Here is a 20,563-nt window from a genome sequence, read left to right as displayed (position 1 = left end):
GTCTGAGGACTGCCATATTTTAGTCTTATGCAGTCGAATCTCATTAACTCGAACACGCTTAATTCAAACTTCTGGTTAATTCAAACTCACGCTTTGGTCCCGTGAAAGCTATGTATATTTCAATGAGTCAAAATGCCCTGTAATTCAATCGCACAAGCACTTGTGACAGTTAATTCGAAGATACCGAGCTCCGAAAATGCCCTCGGCACCATGCCCAATCTCGCGACAGCACCTCCGACACCTCAGCGCTGTGCACGAAAAAGGAAAAGAAGAAAAAGAAAGAAAAGGCTGCAGCAGAATGTTTGCTCTCTCTGAAATGCCGATCTGCGACGCGCCTGTTCCACGCTTTTCCCTTTTTTGTTTCTGTCGCATAAAGACCCTCTTTTCAACGCGGCACACGAAGATGTAGAGAGGGAATAAAAAAAAAGCTGTCATGGAGTGTTGGCTCTCTCTCAAATGCCGATATGTGACGCGCCGGTGCCACGCTTCCCCCTTTCTCATCCCTGCCTTGTAGAGACCCTTGTCCTTTCAACGCCGTGCACGAAGAGATAAAAAAAAAATAAAAAAAAAGGAGAAGAAGAAGCTGTGGTAGAGTGTTGGTTCTCTCTAAAATGCCGGTCTGCTTCTTTTCGCGTGGAGACACTCCTCCTTTCTCATCATCCTGGCCATGCTCCGGCTGTGGCAGAGAGGGTAGCAGCGAAGACGCAGTCGTTGCTGTTGTCTTTAAAGATTGTTAGCACTGGACATTGCCGCGCTCAACTTCTCTTGCCGGGAGAATGCTGAAGCCGAAGTAGAAATGCTTTGCAAGCTGTGTGCGAAATTGATTGATTCGCGGAGGGGCCAACCTGTGCAGACGCGCATCACCGATTACTTCAATTAATTATCAATGTCCTATAATTTGTGAAAAAACGAGTCTTCTGAAACTTCCTCCTTGTGTGTTAGCTCAATGCACATGCACCACTGCATGTTGAGCCCTCCGTTCATATCATTATTTCGAACTTCTTTTAATACGAACAAACTTTCGGCCCCCTTCAAGTTCGAATTATCGAGATTCAACTGTAATATCGGCACTGGCTCATGTTGGCTGTTAATGCCATTCAATGTAATTAGAAGTAACTAACAGCAGTGATAACTCATTTGTTTTGTATATACTGCTTAACTGATATAGCTTTCTTCGGTCATTTTTATAAATGTTTCTGCGTTGACGTGTAGTTGTTTGGTGAGGATATAATATAGTTCTGGAATGCCGAGGTTTGTGAACAAATCTGTATATTCGTTTTTTAAAAAGTTGTCGTTGAGTTAGCATTGTGGACACGAATAAAAAGTGCTCATTTATTCCGACAGCTTGTTACTTTGAACTTTGTTACTATTGAAAATCCAAGATTTCCAACTCAACCCATTGGTGCCACTAAGTGTACTTCGGTTGTATTAGTGCAGCACATATAAGAAGGGAACACGACACAGACGTGCGTCTACCTTCTTTACGTCTGTGTTTTGTTCCCTTCTAATACCTACTGCACTAATACAAGCTAAGTTCATAGATGACCGACTCGCCCGAGCTACAACACTCCTGTCCACTATTGTATGCATATGGCAGCAACCGCCAAGTGCAAAACAGTCATGAGCATCGCATTGAAAGGAAGTCTGCATTATTGTGGCCATCAACATTAACGATAGATGAGGCGGGGCCAGTTGGTAATCTAACAAGCAGTTAGGAACAAACAAATAATCAATTGAAGCAATGCTTATTTCATAATTGCACTTCTATGGCCTTTATTCTTCCATTTTGTTGTTTGTGACACTGTCAGCGGCACACTTTCAGAATTTTACTGCCACAATACACAATTGTGTTGATAGTGACAGCAGTCTTGCCCATAGTGGTTATGGTAACCACATTCCTTCATAATTGGCTTCACTAGAAGTATTGCATTTATTGAAGTGTCACATGGTCTTGATGCAGGTTTGTGCAGCAAACTCCTTTTAGTACGAAGACTGTCACGTGAGCTTCCAGCCCAAGTTTTCTTCATCATGGTTGTCTTCAATTTGGAGTTTTCACAACTGAGCTAATCCCGACTGCTAAATGTAATCCTTCTTAGCTTCGATTTCAATCGCAAATGGTCGTACAGTAAAGCCTCAAAAGTTTGAATTCACTGGGACCGTGAAAAATTTTTGAAATAAGCGGGTTTTTGAATTAATGAAAAGTACAAAAAGTGGGATGCAAGGAAGTTAGAACTATTCGAAATAATCAGGGCTGATTGTTTGCTGTGCCGGCTAGTTTGTGACTCCAAGGGTTATGTTTTCTAGTAATACCTGGTCCCATTTTTGCCCCAAATGCAAGGGGAATGGCAGGCCTCGCTGCTGCAACTGAGAGGGGGGGAAGAGCGCAAAAAAAAAAAATGCTATGAATTATGTCGACTGTCATGTGCACCTGCAGAAACAAGACGTCTTTGCTGCAACACAGTAGTGACACAGGGGCAGCATGTCACCTGCTCCTCACTCTGAGTCAGCGGTCATTCGCCCATTCTTTCTGGTTAAATAAGGAATTTAATAATGGCCAGTATTATTAAATTCTTGGTGTATTTTTGCTGGAAAACATCATTGAAACTTTCGAACTCAGTTTTTCAAGTAGGCATTGCAAGCAAGAATTTCACTAGCAGTGAAAGTGCGCTGAACACTGGGGCAACCCGCAATCGGAGGTTCGCATACATCGCGAATTTCGCTAAACTGTCTTTGATCAGTTTATTTTTATTCCCAGAAAGAATAAATAAATCATGGTGCACTAATGTTGCTAGAAGCATGCAATAAGCTGCTCGCACGTTGCGTCACTGCTATAATGCAGTGAAGTATGTTTTCCGCAGGCACACATTACAGCTGACCACGAGACATTTTGCTGGAAGTAGCAAGGATGGGATGCTGAAGCTGGCACTCATTAGTATTGCCACATTGCATTGCCTTGTGGCTCTTGAAGGCCATCGTTTCCGCGGATATTCGGCACAATCGTTATCAGGAATTAGCAGGTGGCACCAATAGTTTTCTAATTAACTGCACTGGTGCGTCCTGCCCCATCAAATTATCCACTCAGTATTACGTTGCGAATTAGGGGACCACGAAAAAAATTTGGATTAAGTAGAATTTTGAAATAACTGAGTTGGAATTAATGCAGTTTTACTTTAAAAGTTTAAAGTGGTGCATTTAAACTAGCTTCTTTTTAATGGAATATGATGATACGACGTGTGGTGAACAGCTGGAGTGCCATGGCGGGTGCAGATTTAATGAATTATGACTCTGTGCTCATAGGCTGCATATACGTTGTGTTCGCCAATTTCTCTCATAACTGATGCCTTCGATTGCTAGTCGTAAAAAGATGGAATGGCATCCGAGGCAAACTTGTGCAAACTGTGTGCTTCTATCACAGTGTTCAGACAGGTGCTACCGACTTTGATTTATACTTGGCGTTGTATACTTTAATGCAGCAAGGCAAGCTCATAGAACACACTCACTCGTTAGCTCTCTCAGCTGCTGATGTTGAAACCTTTCAATCTGACAGCGTGCCACTAGCGCTGAATTTGCTCAATGTTATGGTAGGTTTGCCCCTGTAGCAAGGTCGCAAAAATAATTTCTTGTAAAACATGTTAAGTCTGTTAACATGTTAAGATGCAAGAATGGGAAGAGGCTGCTAAAGGTGGCCTAGAGTTTCCCGACTCTTGCAAATAATTGCCTCAAAGAACAAGCAACCAACACTAGTGATGTTGCTTGCATAAATGCTGACACATTGGCATACTTGAAATTTTAAAAACAAATAAATTGATTTTAGATTGGAATTGTATGAACAAATTATTGCTTCATCAGACTTTGACTCTTAGTTACTTCTATATTTATACATGTGTAAGTGTAGATTTCATCCACCCCTCTGAAACCACGGGCTACTGTTCCTTAGTTGAGAATGCTGATCACTTGCTCCATATATGCAATTTGATCAAAGCTTTTCTGTAGAATTTGTGTATTCCACTGAGTGATGGATTGATTATATGACAATAGGTAGTCGCCAGAAGGATGCAGCATGAATACAAAAGGCTTTTCATGCTCGCTTGTATTTAGGCCTAGCTGCCTGCCTCGTGATAACAAATGTAACATTTCTCTCCAGATTCCACGAAGTGGTGGTGACAGTGAGGACAACGTGGAGAAGTGCACCATCTGTCTCAGTGAGCTTGAGGACAACGAAGAAGTCAGGTAATGCGCTCCTACGGAGTTTAGACTCTTAGCTACAACTTTTACGTGGCACAATGTGCAATTTCAAGATGTGCATATAGATCAATTGAAGAATATTGGTGCCTTTGTACAGTAAGACCTTGTGAAAGTGTACATGCTGAGAACGTGGCATAACTATTCAGCTAACGATGGTATACACTGACCTCGAGAGTGCTTCTCATGGTGTGCCGTCGTTGCCAAAATGAAATGCATGCCCTGCCACTGTGAACATTGAAATAAGGGCAGAAGCGTGTCTTTGAGACCTAAAATTGCAAAAAAACACGTTTTTTGTAAAATGCTATACAGTAAAACCCCGCTGTTGCGTTCCCGTGTGCTGCGTTTTCCTAACTAATACGTCGTTTTCGGCCGGTCCCGGCACAGCTCCCATAGGATCTAATGCATTGGGAACCCCGCTGCTGCGTGCGATACTGTGGGACCGTTCCCGCATCATACATTGCAAAGTGCCTTGACGCGCTAGCCTGAGCGGCCATGTTGTCTTTCATATAGCTTGGCTTGACGATGGGATTGTCCGCCCAGAGTGCCGAGGGCGACACCTATGATGTATTTTTGGTTCATGCCAGCAAAAGCATGACCTTTGAGAACCGTATTTGCACTCTAAGAAAGATTGTGATTATGACGCGTTGGGGCCCTAAAATTGGTTTTGGCATCTGTAAAAGTAAGGTCTCCGAGACCTGTTTTTGTTTTCTTTGGATGTCACGCTGGCTTAAACTTATCGCCACTGGGTCGTGCAGGCGGCCCGATTCAAAGGGTATAGTCCGATCGCCATCACCATTGTTTATGCGCGCCCAGGCTACTCGTGTTTGCTGCGGTCTTCTCGCATTGCCTTTGTTTCGTATCAGTCGTTGCGCAGGTTATACAAGCGTGCAGCATAGTGCCTTTACACTTCCAATGCTCCAAATAGTTTTCAAATAGGATGACATCAAGAAAGCGGAAATCACTTTCGCTGCAAAAGAAGTTGAACATTCTCCGGGTTGTGAAAGAGAACCCGACGCGGAAGAAGGTGTGCATAGCGAAGGAGTTCGGACTCACGCCTTCCATCTTGACTTCCATCGTTGCAAAATGGATCGAACTTAAAGATAATGCCCGAACCTTCGACGTCAAGTGCAAACAAGTCCGGAGTTCGGAGCACGTGCAGCTTGACAAGGCCGTTTTCGAATGGTTCAAACAAGCCAGGGCCGCAGGAGTTAACTTCCACGGCACAATCCTGCGAGAAAAGGCACTCGAGATCACCGACAAGCTCAGTATTGATGATTTTTGTGCATCTAACGGTTGGATCGACCTTTTCAGAAACAGACATGGAATATGCTACCGCACTGTCAACGGAGAGCTGTAAGCGTGGACACGGAGACTTTTGAGGCCTGGAAAGAGACCGTGGTGTCTATTATAAAGGACTATGAGCCGAGAGACATATACAATGCCAATGAAGCAAGCCTTTCCCCCCCCCCCCCCCCCCCCAAGGTACAGCTTTCTAAGACGCTGAGCCTAAAAGGCGAGGCTTGCCACGGTGGAAAATGCAGCAAGGAACGACGAACAGTGCTGCTGTGGTGCAACTTCGATGGTTCGAAAATGATGAAACTGTGGGTGATAGGAAAGTTTCGAAACCCACGCTCCCTTAAAATATCCGTCACCTGCCCTGCCACTACAACAATAATACCAAGGCGTGGATGACGTGTTCACTTTTTGAGGAGTTCTTGAGATACAGGGACTCTAAGATGGGCTGCCAGAACAGAAAAGACGTTCTTTTTCTCGACAACTTCTCCGCACACCCCAAGGACACTGCGTCGCTGCAGAACGTAAAGATAGTTTTTCTTCCTGCCAACACCGCAAGCCGCCTTCAGCCCTTGGACGCTGGAATAATAAAAAATGTAAAGCACTTCTACCGCAAGTGAATTGTAAACCGGTCCCCCTGGTCAGCGTGGAGCGTAGGCAGCAGCCGGCAGGCGTGACTATCTTAGATGCGATGCATTATTTAGCATCGGCGTAGAGCGCCGTCACTGCTGCTGCAGTTGAACACTGCTTCAACAGGTGTTTTGGTGTGCGCGCAGATGATACAACAGAAGCTGTTAAAGACAGTGCGTTCGCAGACTGCGACGAACTAAACACTGCCACGGAGACTGTTGGTGCCAATGGAATCACGCACCGTGACTACGCTTCTGTTGACGACGCCGTTGTCACCTCCGCGATGTTATCCGTCGACGACATTGTGGCTGAGTGCGTCAATCCGTGCGCCAGTGACGAGGAAGTTGAGGAGGAGGTAGAGCGTATACCGGAGCCACCGTCCTCATCGGCTGTAGTGGCACTGGATTTATTGCGAAGATATGTGTGCACCAGTGGCGATGGCGAGAGTCACATGGCACTACAGGTGCTTGAAAAACGCCTTTTGCTTGTCGAGCGTGAGAAGATGCACCAGGCAACGCTGCATGATTTTTTCAAGCGAAAGGATTAAAATAGAACTATGCGCAGTTCACCACTACTCTTATTTCTCAATTTTTCGCGTTTCTCGGCTTCTGCGTTTTCCGGCTATTACGTGTTTTTTTTTTACGGTCCCGTAAAAAGTGTATCAGGGGGGTTCTACTGTATTTGGATTTTCCCCCTATGGCTGCATAATATCGCCAATTTTCACGCGTCTTAGATTGGTAATTTAGCCATGAGAGTAGTTTTTGCGACGTTAGTGAGCTGAATTTTTGGCGATGGACGCGTGAAAAACAGACTTTTTCAGCGCCGTGGTGTTGCCGTTCTACGCTTGCTACAGCAGTTGTATTGGTCGCATTCGAAAGAGCCGCCCGTTTTCTTTCATATCCCGCCGCGCTTGTTTTTGTCCATTTAGTATGCACGTCGTGAATCAGCGTAAAAAAAAAAAGCCCCGTCGCGTGAGCCTATTGGTGGGGTGAGCACACGTGACTAAATCGCATCTTCCGATTCGCTGGGCCTCCCGAGCTGTCTGCTGCGTGCGGCAGCTGAGCGCACGCGAAGCGGCGAGTGTATGTCACTTTGTTCTCGTCGGTTTCCTGAACTCGTGTGAGCTAGAGCAAGCATTTCTGTATAGTCTCTACGTTCGACGGTATACTGGTACGGCGATGAACGAACTCGACGAAGCCGTTAGGACGGTGCGGTAAACCTACGCTCCCCGCCGAGTTTTCCCGAGCTGTCTGCTGCGTGCGGCCGTGGAGCGTACGTGAAGCGGCGAGTGTATCTCGCTCACATGTCATTGTTATTGTCGGCTTCCTGAGCCTGCGGGCGCTAGCGAGAAATTGAAGCAAGGGTTTTTCAAGTCTGCACAATCAGGCATGCCGCCGAACCAGCCCGACAAGCACGCCGCAGCCACCGGCAAGTGCATTAGGCTTACGCTCTCGGCCACATTTTGAACCTAGCTTGAACCTTTTATCATGCTGAAGCTGTATCGCAAGTTCCGCACCCCTCACAATTTTGAAAAAAAGCGCAAGAAATCTATGGCAAAGAGAGAGATATTGGCGCGGGTATATCCAACGCGCACCTAGTACAGGACGGTGCGGCGACGGAACACGATCCGTCGGTTGAAACACCGACATCTCCGCCTGTTTCCCCGGCCCCCCTTCCCAGACGACATCAGCAATAGGCAGCGCATAAGGAAAGACACAACCTTTTTGACAAGCGCCGATCGTGCACAACAGAAGAAAGTGAATGCTGATAAGATCATCAGCTTATCGGCAACTTCGGCGAGCGAGTGCAAGGTGCCAACGCTCACGACAGCGCGCGAGGACTCGTACCCGTCAGCGGCTACCTTCGAGATCGTCGACTTATCCGCGATAAAGAAGCTTTTTGAAAGAACAGCTAAATGCCGAACATGCAGCGGGACCATTTCTATTGAAATAGGGGAGCAAGTATATGGACTTGCGATGAAGCTGATTTCAGAGTGCCGCAACTGTGGACTTGTTGACAGTGAGCGGAACACTGGAAGGGTACCCAGCCAAGCTAAATGCGCTGCATTTGAAGTGAATATCCATGCGTCTCGTGCCGTGCAAAGCACAGTGAATGGCCAGGCAGCTTAAAGAACGTCTTCTCTGTGACGGGAATTTCTCACAGGGGACTTCACCACAAAAGCTATCAGAGCCATTTGAAAAATAAACTGAATCCTGCGGCAACAAGAGCTGCAGACAAGGTCCTCTCTGATTGCGCTGTGTCAGTGAAAACATTATACCAAGATCTGTGCTTTGACAACCCTAGTAATGTGGCCATCTGTTATGATGGCACATGGATGACCAGAGGCCACCTGTTGTTATAAAGATGTTTTCTGGCTATGTTTCAGACTATGTTGTCCTGTCAAACTTTTGTGCCGGCTGCAAGCGTACCACCAAAAGAGCACCCGAATTACTTGGTTTGGGAGCCCGCGCACATCTGCCAGAAAAATACACAGTGAAAATCAGGGCACATGGAAGTGGAAGCAGGAGTCACTCTCTTTGAGCGCTCAATTTCCCGTCACGGCTTGCATTACACAGTGATGCTCTGTGATGGGGACAGTAGATCATTCCGTGCCGTTGAAGACTCGGACAGTTTGTGGTTTCATACAGGTTCAAAAAGAGGACTGTATAAACCATGTCCAAAAACTAATGGGTACCGTACTACGCAATCTTGTTCAAAAGCATAAAGGTTCCAGCGAAACACGCAAGTGGAAGAGAGGCCGCTTGACAGGTGATGTCGTAGAGAAATTGTCGAGATCTTATGGCTGGGCTCTGAAGTTCAATGTTGGTGACGTAGATGCAATGCACCGGGCAGCCATGGCCACATATTATCATGTGACATCGACTGATGAAAGGTCCGACCACACCTTGTGCCCAAGTGGCAGTGACTCATGGTGCAATAAGAATGCTGCTGCTGCAAGGGGAGAACCGCTGCCAAGACACACCTACAACTTCCCACAAAATGACCATGATGCACTACTTCTAGTCCAAGCGACTTTGTAACAAGGAGCTGCTAAAACGCTGCCAAAGAGGCAAGACACAAAATGCAAACGAGGCACTCGATTCTGTCATATGGTCTCTAATGCCTAAAGAGAAGCATGCTTCACTCTTAGCTCTGAAGACTGCAGTTGCTGAGGCCGTGATGTGCTTCAATTCAGGAATGAAAGAAGCCTCCACACGTATCCTCAAAGAACTTCAGCTAGAGAAAAACTCCATGAGCGAGCGACGGGCAGAAGAGAAGGATTCTCGTCGGATCACAAGTGCCGAGCGAAAGCGTTCAGCATCTTCCAGGTTCCTGCAACAAGCAAAGCGGCGGCATCGACAAAAGTGTGACAAAGACTACTGCCCTGGTGCTTTCTGAAGCATTTATATGCAAAGAGAAGCATTTTTCGTTTGGGTAGAATTTATGGAATATACAGAGCTTTGTTTTTTGCCATTTTCTCAGTTTCAGTTTTTGGCCACCTTTCATTCTTCTGACCAGCCTGACAAGCGCTTCTCAGCTTTGGTACACTGGAATTTGATAATTTTTGTCTTGCTGAGAAGCTGAATGCTTAGTGAGTGTAAGAAAGTGCCATATGCAACTATAGAACACCATAAAGTTTTAGAAAAAATAAATACAAAAATTATCGTTCTTCGGTAATGGAGGGATGAACTTATAAGCTTTATAACGTTTGTTATAGAAAAGCTAGAGTCATGAAACTTGTTTTCTGCACTCTTTGATCATTGTAGAATGCAATGACATTTAATTCAGCAAGATCAGTACAGCCAATTTACTGAAAAGGTGATTGAAATAACCTTTAATTAATGACTAATTAAAAACAAAACGGTAAGAGGTACATAAAAACTGAGTTTATGTTTGACATCTGCACATGTAAATACACCATCTCACAAGCGTTTATCACCCTAGGGTAAATAATAAAATGCCTGATGGCTAAGTGCCTCTTCCCCCCTTAACTACAGTCTACAAAAGTCTTATCTCATTTTATTCAAAGGGCTGATTTCAATTTTCTCGCATGACCGTTTGCTAGTGGCCTTTTGTGACCACAAGGGGCATTTCAAAAACGTTGAGTCGAGATGGTGAGTATTTGAATGCTTCAAATATTCAAACAATACCATATTGTTACACTGTGCATATTGCTACACTGGGCAAAAGGTACAAAGAACATTCATTCAGCACTTCCTGTGGAAGAATGAATTCTTTGCAGTTGACACTTTTCTACAAAAGGTAGCAGTTCAACTTAACAAGTGTTTCATGATTAAATTGCCTACATTGTTATTCTAACGTGAATATAATTTTCTTTTCTCCTATATGTCATGGCTCTAGGGAGCCTTTAAGGTATTGTGTATAGGCAGGCAGTTAACAAACCCTTTTTGTTTGTGTTGCAGGCGTCTTCCCTGCATGCACCTCTTTCACATAGTGTGCGTGGACCAGTGGCTGACGACCAACAAGCGCTGCCCGATCTGCCGTGTGGACATCGAGGAACACCTCAAGGACTTCGGCACCTCCTCGTCATGATGCTATGTCCCGTACGGAGCTGCAGGCACTGCAGCCACCACACTCATTTCAGTGGCCTTTCCTTTCGTGTGTCCAGCTGCATTTTTTAATCTCAAAGAATGATGTTTTGTTTTGTCTGTTGACACCTTTGTACATTTTTTTGTCGCTCATTCCTCGGTTCCGTGTTGAACTACTGTGCAGTAGTGACTCTACTGACAATGCTAGTCTGTTCTTCCAGTAAAGCACGTGGCTCGGCTTGGTGTTGCATCAATAATTACAAAAATTGGGGCACAGCAAAAGATAGAAGGACCTGTCCCCAACTTTCGTATTGTGCTGTGCTGCCACTGTAGTGACTATGCTCTTCTTTGAGGGACCTTTATTCTCTCTTAGTTTTGAGAAAGAAAGCCTCTGGGGGGGTTTGTTTGGTCGAGGAGCAGGAGGTCATAGACTGGGCACACTTGTTTTTGTTTTGTAGGTGCCATTTTTTCCTGATGTACCGAGTGCTGCATAAATAAGGATGCCAGTGCACACATCACTCTCGGGAAAATCTTTGGCTCATCTGCAGTCACATTTTCATTTGGCAAGGATATTTTGAAACTCAAAGCTGTGTACTTGTTCCTGCTTTTACATTGGTCCTTCTAAAAACATCATACGACAAATGCTAACAGTGTCAAAATGAGATGTGAGGCATCAATATGTATGAAGCGTGAAAAGTGCTGTTATTTAATGAAAATTTCTTTGTATTCGATTCTGTTTTGCCACTGCACAATTCGGTTTAGAAGAACAACTTGTTGAGACCCAGCAAGCATCACACTAAGCTGTGTGCATTGCCAAATGCCACCCTTGTGCAAAGTCACAAAGTTAGTTAGCAATTAAACAGAAGTAGTAGTTTGACTATGGTGTTCTTATTTAAGCAGTGTTGTGTACATCTAGGAATTTGATTGCTAAGTTTGTGGTTCGTGTGGCTGCGAGCTCATGTGGCATAGTTTTTCCATTCCTATCATTTCTGGATTGTGCATTTTTTCACTTGCATGTTTACTACGCACATTAGTGCATGGTTTTTCCAAGTAACTAGAGAGTATAGCAAGGGAACACCCATGGGTTTGATGGGACTAGCCTTGAAATGCTCTTTAGGGAAAGCTGCTGACCTGCAAACTAGTTTTTGTAAGCTTTGTGTACAGGCATAGGAATTATGTTGGCACGATCTTGTTTGTGTAAGCATTAATTGTGTTTTCATTCTCAAAGATTGACAGCACTTATATTACGATTATGCGCTTTGCTTGAGCTGGAGTCATTGTGTGGAGTCTGTGCGAGCTTCCAATGTATGTGCATGCAAGTTGATTGCAGCAGCTGATGTCCGTTCTTCAGATTCGAGCCAGATTGTGTGGCTGTTGTTTGTTACGTTTGCAGGGAACAAACAGCACAAAACGTTTTGCTGTTTGCAGAAATAGTCTACTTTCCACAGACCTAGGCTAGACGAGTCGGAAGGCCAGGATCAAGCTGTTAACTATGGATAATTTGCGCCACGTGAGCTGCAGAATTCAGCAGAAATCATAGTCATTCAAACTGGGTTTTTTTTTTTTTCGCAGCATGATTCAAGAGTGACATATATTCCAAACCTTTGCTTTCATCGCTGTTCTGTTGTTGTTGCTACTCTGTTTTTGATTGTTTGTCTGCGGGGTTTGCAAAGCTGTTTTGCGTGATTTGCATAAGCCACTTTTGTTTGCAACTAGTGGATGACTATCTTCCACAATTTTTCTTGCTATTCGACTTTAGTCTTGATCACAATGCACTCTTCATATCAATTTCGACTTTTGTTCTGTCTGCTGAATTTTGTAAGTCTGTAGTTGCCAAATTTGTTTTTGCAAATCAGAAAGCGTTGTTTGTTTCCTGTGACGGTGCTTGTTAAGTTAGCAGAAGTATTCTGATTTTCTGAAAATTCGGAATAACTTTTATATTGCAAATTCTGACCATTTCAGTGATAGTCTTTAGGAGTATGTAGCAAAGCACTTGAATGACATCTTGCACATTTTTATTACTTTGGGGTGTATTCATAGATACTGTAAGTTGTGCATTGATATTGGATGCTTGGAATCTGTTAGTGTGGGTGGGTTACAGGTGATTGTTTCTGTGAGTGTCCTGAAACAAGAGTGGCAAATATATTCAATGACTCAAGGGATGTGTACGGATTTTGTTTGTAACTTGAACCGTAAATTATTTTGTTTTGCCTGACATTTACTTATGAACAAAACAAAACTTTTCACGGGACATTAAGCATCTACCAGTCAAGTAGTTAGTTTAGTAATTGACTGGTGCTTGTGCAAATGCAAATCGAAGCACTACTGGTGTATTGCATCTGTAAATCGACCTGGGAAATGTTCATATTTTTAATTTTACTGCATTGTGACACACCAGTAAGATTTTCTGTTCGTAACGCACCTTCAAGTATGCAATTGGGATCAATAAAGATCAGTTTGAAATGAAACATAAGGGTATATTTTCTGTCAACAACTTTTAGGTTTACTTATCTTCGTTTGTTATAGTTTTTTATTACATAAGTTGTGGTACATGGCAATGAGCATTTAGTTTTGAGCAGGCCTGCGATTTCTTTGAGTATAACTACTGGGATGATATGTTAGAGGAATTCACTTAGTCGCACATTGCTGCAACAAAGTATGAAAGTACTTTTTTTATACTCCATATTTTCATAACCCTGCACTTGTAGACAGATGAAAAAAAAATATACAGTACACGATCAGATCTATGCAAAAGAAACACAAGCGTGATATCTCCAACTGGCCAGCTAGACATTTCTGCTAATAATGATGCTTCAAGTTCAAGCATGATAACCACATCCCTGCAAACTCGCTCATGATTCGAATCACTCAGACTGATTGAGCTGCGAGCCTGAGTTCGAGTGAATCTGTTTCATGAAAACATTCACGAGTGTGAGCGAGTGTGGCTAGACAAAATTTTCGTGAATCTGAGTTCGGACCAGTCCGTTTGAGGAAAGTTTTAGTGATTCCGAGTCCAAGTGAGCGTGCTTGAGGAAAAGTTTCTGGAGTCAGAATGCAAGCGAGTCCGCTTCAGCTGAATTTCGGGGAGTTAGTACCAGTGAGTGAAAAACTATTATTGAGTAAGTTCCACTCATTTTGCTGACATGTGGTGATGACTCCTTGTGTGTCACTTCATGTGAGAATATAAATAATCAAGACTCGCGTGACGGTATGTTGGAGTTGTGTTGAGGCTTGTTGGTTAAAACTAAAGGTGCACTTATGAGAAAAGTTATTAAAATTATACTGGTGAATTGGCTCTCTACAGTTGAGGAAACCTCTTTGCCATGAAACGTCACTTAAAAGGTGAGAATGCAGGACAATGCAAAAAAAAAATTGACTGTGTTGCCCCCTTGAATTTGCTGCATTTCTTCGTGACATTCTTTTGACAAAATCTGCTGAGACCTACATGTTTCTTCATTGATGAAAATGGTGTGTTTTAAGGGAGCCAGGAAGTTATCCTTCAGTGAAAAAATGAGCGAAATTACGAGAGGCACATTGGAGGCTGTGACCTCAGGTTTTGGTGCTTTCATTCAAAATTCAAAAGTGACACGTTGACAATAATTTTCTCTTTAATAAGCCTGTGATATCAAAATTAATTACAATAAAATTCAGAAAAAGTATATCACCATGCCAATATAAACGGAAATGATTGCTCTGGTTCTGGATTACGCCTGTTTCTTAGATTTTCCCACAAGGTGCTTTAAAGTAACATAGTCGGAATTATATCGCTATTCCAGTGCTGTGGTTACTACGGCCTCAAATTTTGAGGGCAAAATCGCATGAAAGAAGCTTTCGTTGAGTGGTTTGATGAAATGGTTTTGAGCACTTTTCTTCGCTTGCATTTTGCACACTGAGGTGCGGTAATTTTGCTAGTAGTTTTTCTATTTAGGGTCATTAAGATGTTTTATGGCCTTCACTGACATGATGTAAGATGCCAGTGTACTTGGTAAATGGCATGAATGGCTACTGTCTTGCACTAGGATTCTACCAGCCTGGCAGTCTTTCCCTAATATTTACAGTTTCGTAGCAGGCTGGGGATTGAGTGGCAATCTTTCATCTCAATTCCATTCCTAAACGTGCATAAGCAAGCCTGAAAAATTGCATTGTTTCTACCATGATACACAAACAAGACATGTTCAATTGCCTTGCACGTTTCTTTTTATGCTTCTTGTAATATGGCATCTGTGATGATTACATTATACCTGTCTGAGGTTTTATATTGGTGTCACACAGGCACTTTTAATCTCAATCAGGGGATCCAGATCAGTTTTCTTGATCGCGATTAACTTTATGACCGCTGCTACACGGCCCAAGCTAATCTGGTTCGAGCTTGGGTCGGAGGAATGCCCCAGGTGGCGTTTGCGTGTTGTAAAACATCCCAGTGACAGGGCCTTTATGAGCGATGTTATTTGTGCAAGAACCGCTCGAACATCAAAAACTTTGCATGCCACTACGATAGTCATTTCATAAATCCATCATTTGATAAAATTTTCCTAGCACCTACCTGTGTGAGATCCTTAGCCTTTGCTATTATTTCTGATAGCCCCCACTCGTAGCCATGCAGTCGCAGCGAAGCGTCAATCTCGTTGTACGCGCCAGTGTTTCACTTCTGGCACCTCAAGTCTGTTCCAATCGCTCTTTCTAGCAGTCAATTACTGTAAAGATCTCTTCATTCGACCACGAATGTGCATACGTTGCGACATAGTCGAAAGGCTTGCGGCACTCATTATCAGTTTGCTTCTAGGTGCTTCAACAACTCCGACGGAGCGAGAGTTGGAACTAAGCACTGAAGGCAACAGTCGACTGCTTGTTGTTTGCTTGTCGTCTGCTTCTCCCGTAACTACATGTGGTCGATGCGAATCCTAAAATATGCTATTCTTCAGATATTGTTCCAATTCAAACAGCTTAGACCTTGCTTTTTTATAAAAATCTAGCTGTTTTGAAGCGTCCTTATTGAACTATGCTCGATTTTTTTGTTTATTGTGCTTTCAACAAGCTCATCAATGGACAGCAAAATCGTGATCTCTCGGGCAGATCGCAGATTGCGATAGTCTTAATCCCGGTTACACCTGATCGTGATTAAAAGTGACCGTGTAACAGTGCCTAATCTGGATCAAGGTTAATCCAGATCGACACTGATCGTGATTAAAAGTATCCATGTGACGCCGGTATTACTGTAGCCATGAAAGCCATGATTTAATCCACAATATAGTTGTGTAGTTTCGTATTTATGTAAAGATAGTCTTTGTGGTGAAATGAACATGGCATGAAAGAACCACAAGTTGGACGACACTGCACGAATGCATGTGGTGTCTTGTTGGTATTTTGGGGTTACCTTTATTTTATCATCAAAACCGTACCAACATACACCCAAATGCGAACCTTACTGAAAACCTTTGTTAAATATGCAGATCTCAGATGCAGTGCCATTTGAAGGCATTTCAAGATTTGTATTTCATTTTGGGGCACTTTGAACCAAGACAATCCTTATTCAAGATTCTGACATTTCACAGCATTAAGAACGTAGCAAAAGAAGCTGCAGAAGAAAATATTAGTGTTTGCGTTGACAGTTGCTACATTGATCAGCTCTATTTCGCCAATGTGGAAGAGCTTCTGCTGTTACTTTTCTGCTAAAACAGTGTGCTGTCGGAACTGCTATGCCAGGTAACCAAGCCTTTCTAATTCCATATATGATTAAGTTATTTGAAAATTGTAATTAAACCAACCTTGTAAGCAATTATAGTTGGTTGTCATTTGCCAGTTTAATTCAATGTTTTGAAATAGTGAAGGAAGATGCCTAAAAGCTTGCACACTTGAGCTTCGAGTTTAAGAATCAAGATTCTGTTTCCATTGCCTTCTCAGTCGTTATCCCGACTTAGTTTCTTGGTAACATATCAACTGTGCTGAGAAAGAAACATGTGCGCGTAACATTGGCCGCTTCAAGTACGTCATCATTTTTTCTTTTGCGAATGAAAGCACCCATTACACTTCCGGAAAGTAACATTCGATCGGTTGAGCTTCGTTGCCTTAAGACTTTCAACTTATTTACCTTAACACTCTCTGTTATTAGGCGTTCATCTGCCATGAGTGGTGAACATGTTGAACCAGGTTACCAATCGCAATGTATCTAAAATGTTGGTATGTGCATTATATTGCATCAGCTGTGCTTGTCCATACCGGTTAATAACTTTCATTTTTAAGATTTATCTTATAATCTGCGTGGTTTATGGTGAAACCTCCAGAATGGCTGTGCAAAATAAGTTCCAGTATTAAAATCTCTAATGCTGGAAGTGTGCAGGTGATGTTGACAATGTGAAAAACTTAAACTTGAATAATTCAGGTGTTCTAGTGCAGCTAAAAATGCTTGTGGCATATTTCCGCTGATATATCTACACACAGTTACTGTCATAGTGCTTCTGTTAAGCAGAGGCACATTCTTTTATCTTTTTCATCTGACAATAAGCAGGCTTCGAGAAATCTTGCAACCTTTGATCGCCAGCTTGCTTGAAAATATAAGGCTACTAGCATTTTGTGCAGTGTGGAATTGTGTGGGGTGCGCCATGTTTTACAGACTAGTACAAATGCCGTAGACAATGTAAATACTCCTGCTTAAATTTTTTTTCTAAAGTTTCATTGATTGTACACATCCTCACTTACATTGTATTATCAATTTCTTGAATGACCTTTCCCATAATTCAGGTAGTCTACTACCGGTTAACATTCATGTATTAACGACAGAATTTAGTGCTTCTCAGTTCTTGTTGTTTAAAGAGGCTTTGTACTGTGACTTTCTACCGGTTGCTATGTCCGAGGTCATATTTAGGCAGACCATCAATGTAATGTCAAGCAGAGATCAAAATATAAGCCTGATCTAGTAAATGAACTTGGCAATGATCTCGTTATTGTGAATGAGTATGGCTGAATAGGCTGTGTAATGTGTAGAGCAAACAAGCAGTGACCTGTGTGAGTCTGTGAAAACATGTGTAAAACAATGAATGGCGACAAATGCAGAAGATGTGTAATTGTGCATTTCTGGAAGAGGCCTATTACAAGGACGCATAAGAGCAGACATTTCGTAGCAATGGTCAGTGGCAACGGATCTTGCATCAGCTAATTATTCCCCTTAAATCAGAGAGAATTAGTATTTTCCGGTAGTATTAATTGTCTTAACTACTGGTATATCTTAGGATACACGTTGTTGCCATGGCAATGACTGTATTTTGTTGAACTTTTCTAGAAGTTAGAGGTAAAGCTGGAAATGGGTTTTGAGTATTGCTGCTGTGCTCCCACGATAATTGCTTCGGCTTGGTGTAGCGATGGAGTATCATGGCTGATGACTTATGTCGTGCCTACTGGGCATGCCTCGCTCAATTCTCTATGCAGTTCCTGTTTTCCTTTTACTTTCTCTCTCTGTTGACGCGCAAACATTGCGGCTGGTTGTAAGTTAGCGATTCTGCCTGCACTGTTTAATCAGTTTGTTCCTCAGCCGTTTTGTTGTGCGAGCCCGAAATTCAGAATAAGTGGGAAAAAGTAAACCAAGATGTGGATTTGGCATGTCAATGTTTGGCGATGCATGTGGCATTGGGCTATTTTTTCATATGGAAGTTTGTACTGTGTGGAATATGTACAAGCCAGGTGTGCAGGAATTCCATGTGCTACATTTTTGAGAAATAATATGCAACGGATGCTTTTACTTTCAATTTTCCATTCAGGTATTTTGGTGCGATAGCACCACTGGTTTACAAAGCTTTGCCACTTTGGTTAGTTCTTTATGAAGTCGGTATGAATGATGAACTGTGGGCTTGTTTGCATGTGTACATGCCTTTTGAAGTGAGCTTCTCAAGCTTTGTTACACTTGGGCATGTCACTACTCTCCAGATGCAAGTTTATGCTGTTCATCTGGTGTGCATTGGTGCGTAGACTCTTACCTTCAGAGTATGTGCCGCCATCGACGACGTGAGCTGTAGTTAAACTTGTTGATCAAGTTAGCCCTTCTTTTTTTGGTGTTTTCGGCTGTTTGCATCTGCTTTGATCCTTGTGAATGCAGTGCAGTGCAAATCTTTGATTCTGTATTTAAAAGACTACATCGCCAAATATCCACTCTGTACTTTTCAATTGTGCATTACCTGGAAGCAATGCCTATAGTTTTAAATAAAAAATTGTATCACAATCTTGCTGTCCACCTGATAGAAATTTTGTATGTTCTTTTTTTGTAGAGAGAGAGAGAGTGGAGCTCGAGGCAGTGGGCACGGCTCCGCCGTCGTTGACGAATCGATTAAGAAGTAGCGGACTCTGCACGCGAGATGCTAGCAGACCTGGGGGTTCACACGTACCTGTAAATATTGCAAATACACTCGTTCCTCTTTTCTGTGTGTTTGTAACATCCGTAACAATATGCTACAATTAGCAGACTACTATGACAGCCACTTATTACGCAAATGGATCACGCCTGGCACTTCTTAAGAGGAACTTCCGTTTGGTTTTATGGGTGACAAATGAACAGCCGGGTACACAACGGCACCGCATTGCAGCCTAAATTAGATGCAGTGACGGCTCCGCAATAACGAAAGGCGTTGCAGTAAGAGACGGCGAAAAACTATCGCAAAGATATGCTACAATTAGCAGACTGCTATGACTGGCACTGCATGGGTTCGGCATGCAAGAGATGCTCATCGGCGTATCGTCCAAACACACTTCACGTTCAGCAGAAACGCAACGGGCACAAACGCACAGACCGTGGGATGTACAAGAAGTGTCGCGTGTGCTCTGGAGCAATGGACAACAAGGCTGGGGGCGTTCTGAACTTCGCCTGGTCCTGTCCTCTCTGATGTAAAGGCACGCCTGCACGCCTAGTTTAGTCAGAGCTGTGAATATGTAAATAAATTGCGTACTTTACGCAAGGGGCGTCGCAAAAGTTTTTTCCTCAGCGCCTGGGTGAAAGTTTGTACCCCGCTCCTCGGTCACATCAAGAAGAAATTACCGCCTTTCATGTAAAGCTTCATTCCCAGCAAAAAAAAAAAACTACTTTCAAGAAAGTGCATTCTACTTGATTTAGCAGTTTTCTATCTCCCTACAGAGATGAAGAAACCAATTCAATGTCGTCATCTGCACGTAGGAGCGGTGACAACGTGCGGTCGGGACGATGTCGTCTGCTCGCGACAAGCCAGCCGTGCGTCGGCGCATTCAGAAAGAGCGACCGATAGAGGCGCTCACAACTGTACCGAGAAATTGTGGGGAATACTGGACACACTAGAGGAATTGTGGGTAATCAAGAGGAATTATGGGGAATACTGGACACACTAGGCGTGTAACATGTAGTCACTAATCTTTTAAGGGGTATCTATAAAGGTAACAAGGTAGTTATAAAGTGGGAAAAACAAGTATCCAAGCCTGCAGAGGTAAAACGGGGGCTTAGGCAGGGGTGCCCCCTGTCACCCTTATTATTCATGATGTACCTACAAGGATTAGAGGCAAAATTAGAGGGAAGTGGACTGGGCTTCATCCTCTCTTTAGTCAAACAAGAAAAACTTCTTGATCAGGCACTACCAGCATTAACGTACGCAGATGATATAGTGCTAATGGCCAACAACAAGGAAGATTTGCGAAGATTGATGAACATCTGCGGTAATGAGGGAGATAGGTTAGATTTTAGATTCAGTAACAAAAAATCAGCAGTCATGATTTTCAATGACAACAAAGGTAGTGATCTTAGAATACAGGAGGTCACGCTAGAGATAACAGATAAATACAAATATCTGTAGGCGTATGGATAAGCAATGGGACCGAGTACCTGAGGGAACACGAAA

General features: G+C 43.2%; 3 protein-coding genes across 11 annotated transcripts in view; 2 read left to right on the top strand and 1 right to left on the bottom strand.

Moving 5' to 3' along the window:
* The window catches only part of LOC142813826 (E3 ubiquitin-protein ligase ARK2C-like), a 36,216-nt gene extending 17,288 nt beyond the window's left edge, over window positions 1–18,928 (top strand). The window contains exons 4-5 of the mRNA XM_075891762.1: window positions 4,145–4,230; window positions 10,593–18,928. Of these exons, the coding sequence (XP_075747877.1) occupies window positions 4,145–4,230; window positions 10,593–10,722 (216 nt within the window). The 3' untranslated portion in view covers window positions 10,723–18,928. The remainder of the gene's footprint in view (window positions 1–4,144; window positions 4,231–10,592) is intronic.
* The window catches only part of LOC119172939 (uncharacterized), a 1,216,589-nt gene that overhangs the window by 458,610 nt on the left and 737,416 nt on the right, over window positions 1–20,563 (bottom strand). The window lies entirely within an intron of this gene.
* The window catches only part of LOC142813823 (uncharacterized), a 548,512-nt gene that overhangs the window by 41,608 nt on the left and 486,341 nt on the right, over window positions 1–20,563 (top strand). The gene's annotated exons all lie outside the window — the stretch shown is intronic.

The sequence above is a fragment of the Rhipicephalus microplus genome, chromosome 4 (assembly GCF_043290135.1).
Source record: "Rhipicephalus microplus isolate Deutch F79 chromosome 4, USDA_Rmic, whole genome shotgun sequence".
NCBI classification, from domain to species: domain Eukaryota; kingdom Metazoa; phylum Arthropoda; class Arachnida; order Ixodida; family Ixodidae; genus Rhipicephalus; species Rhipicephalus microplus.
This window is presented reverse-complemented; position numbering and strand designations above follow the sequence as displayed.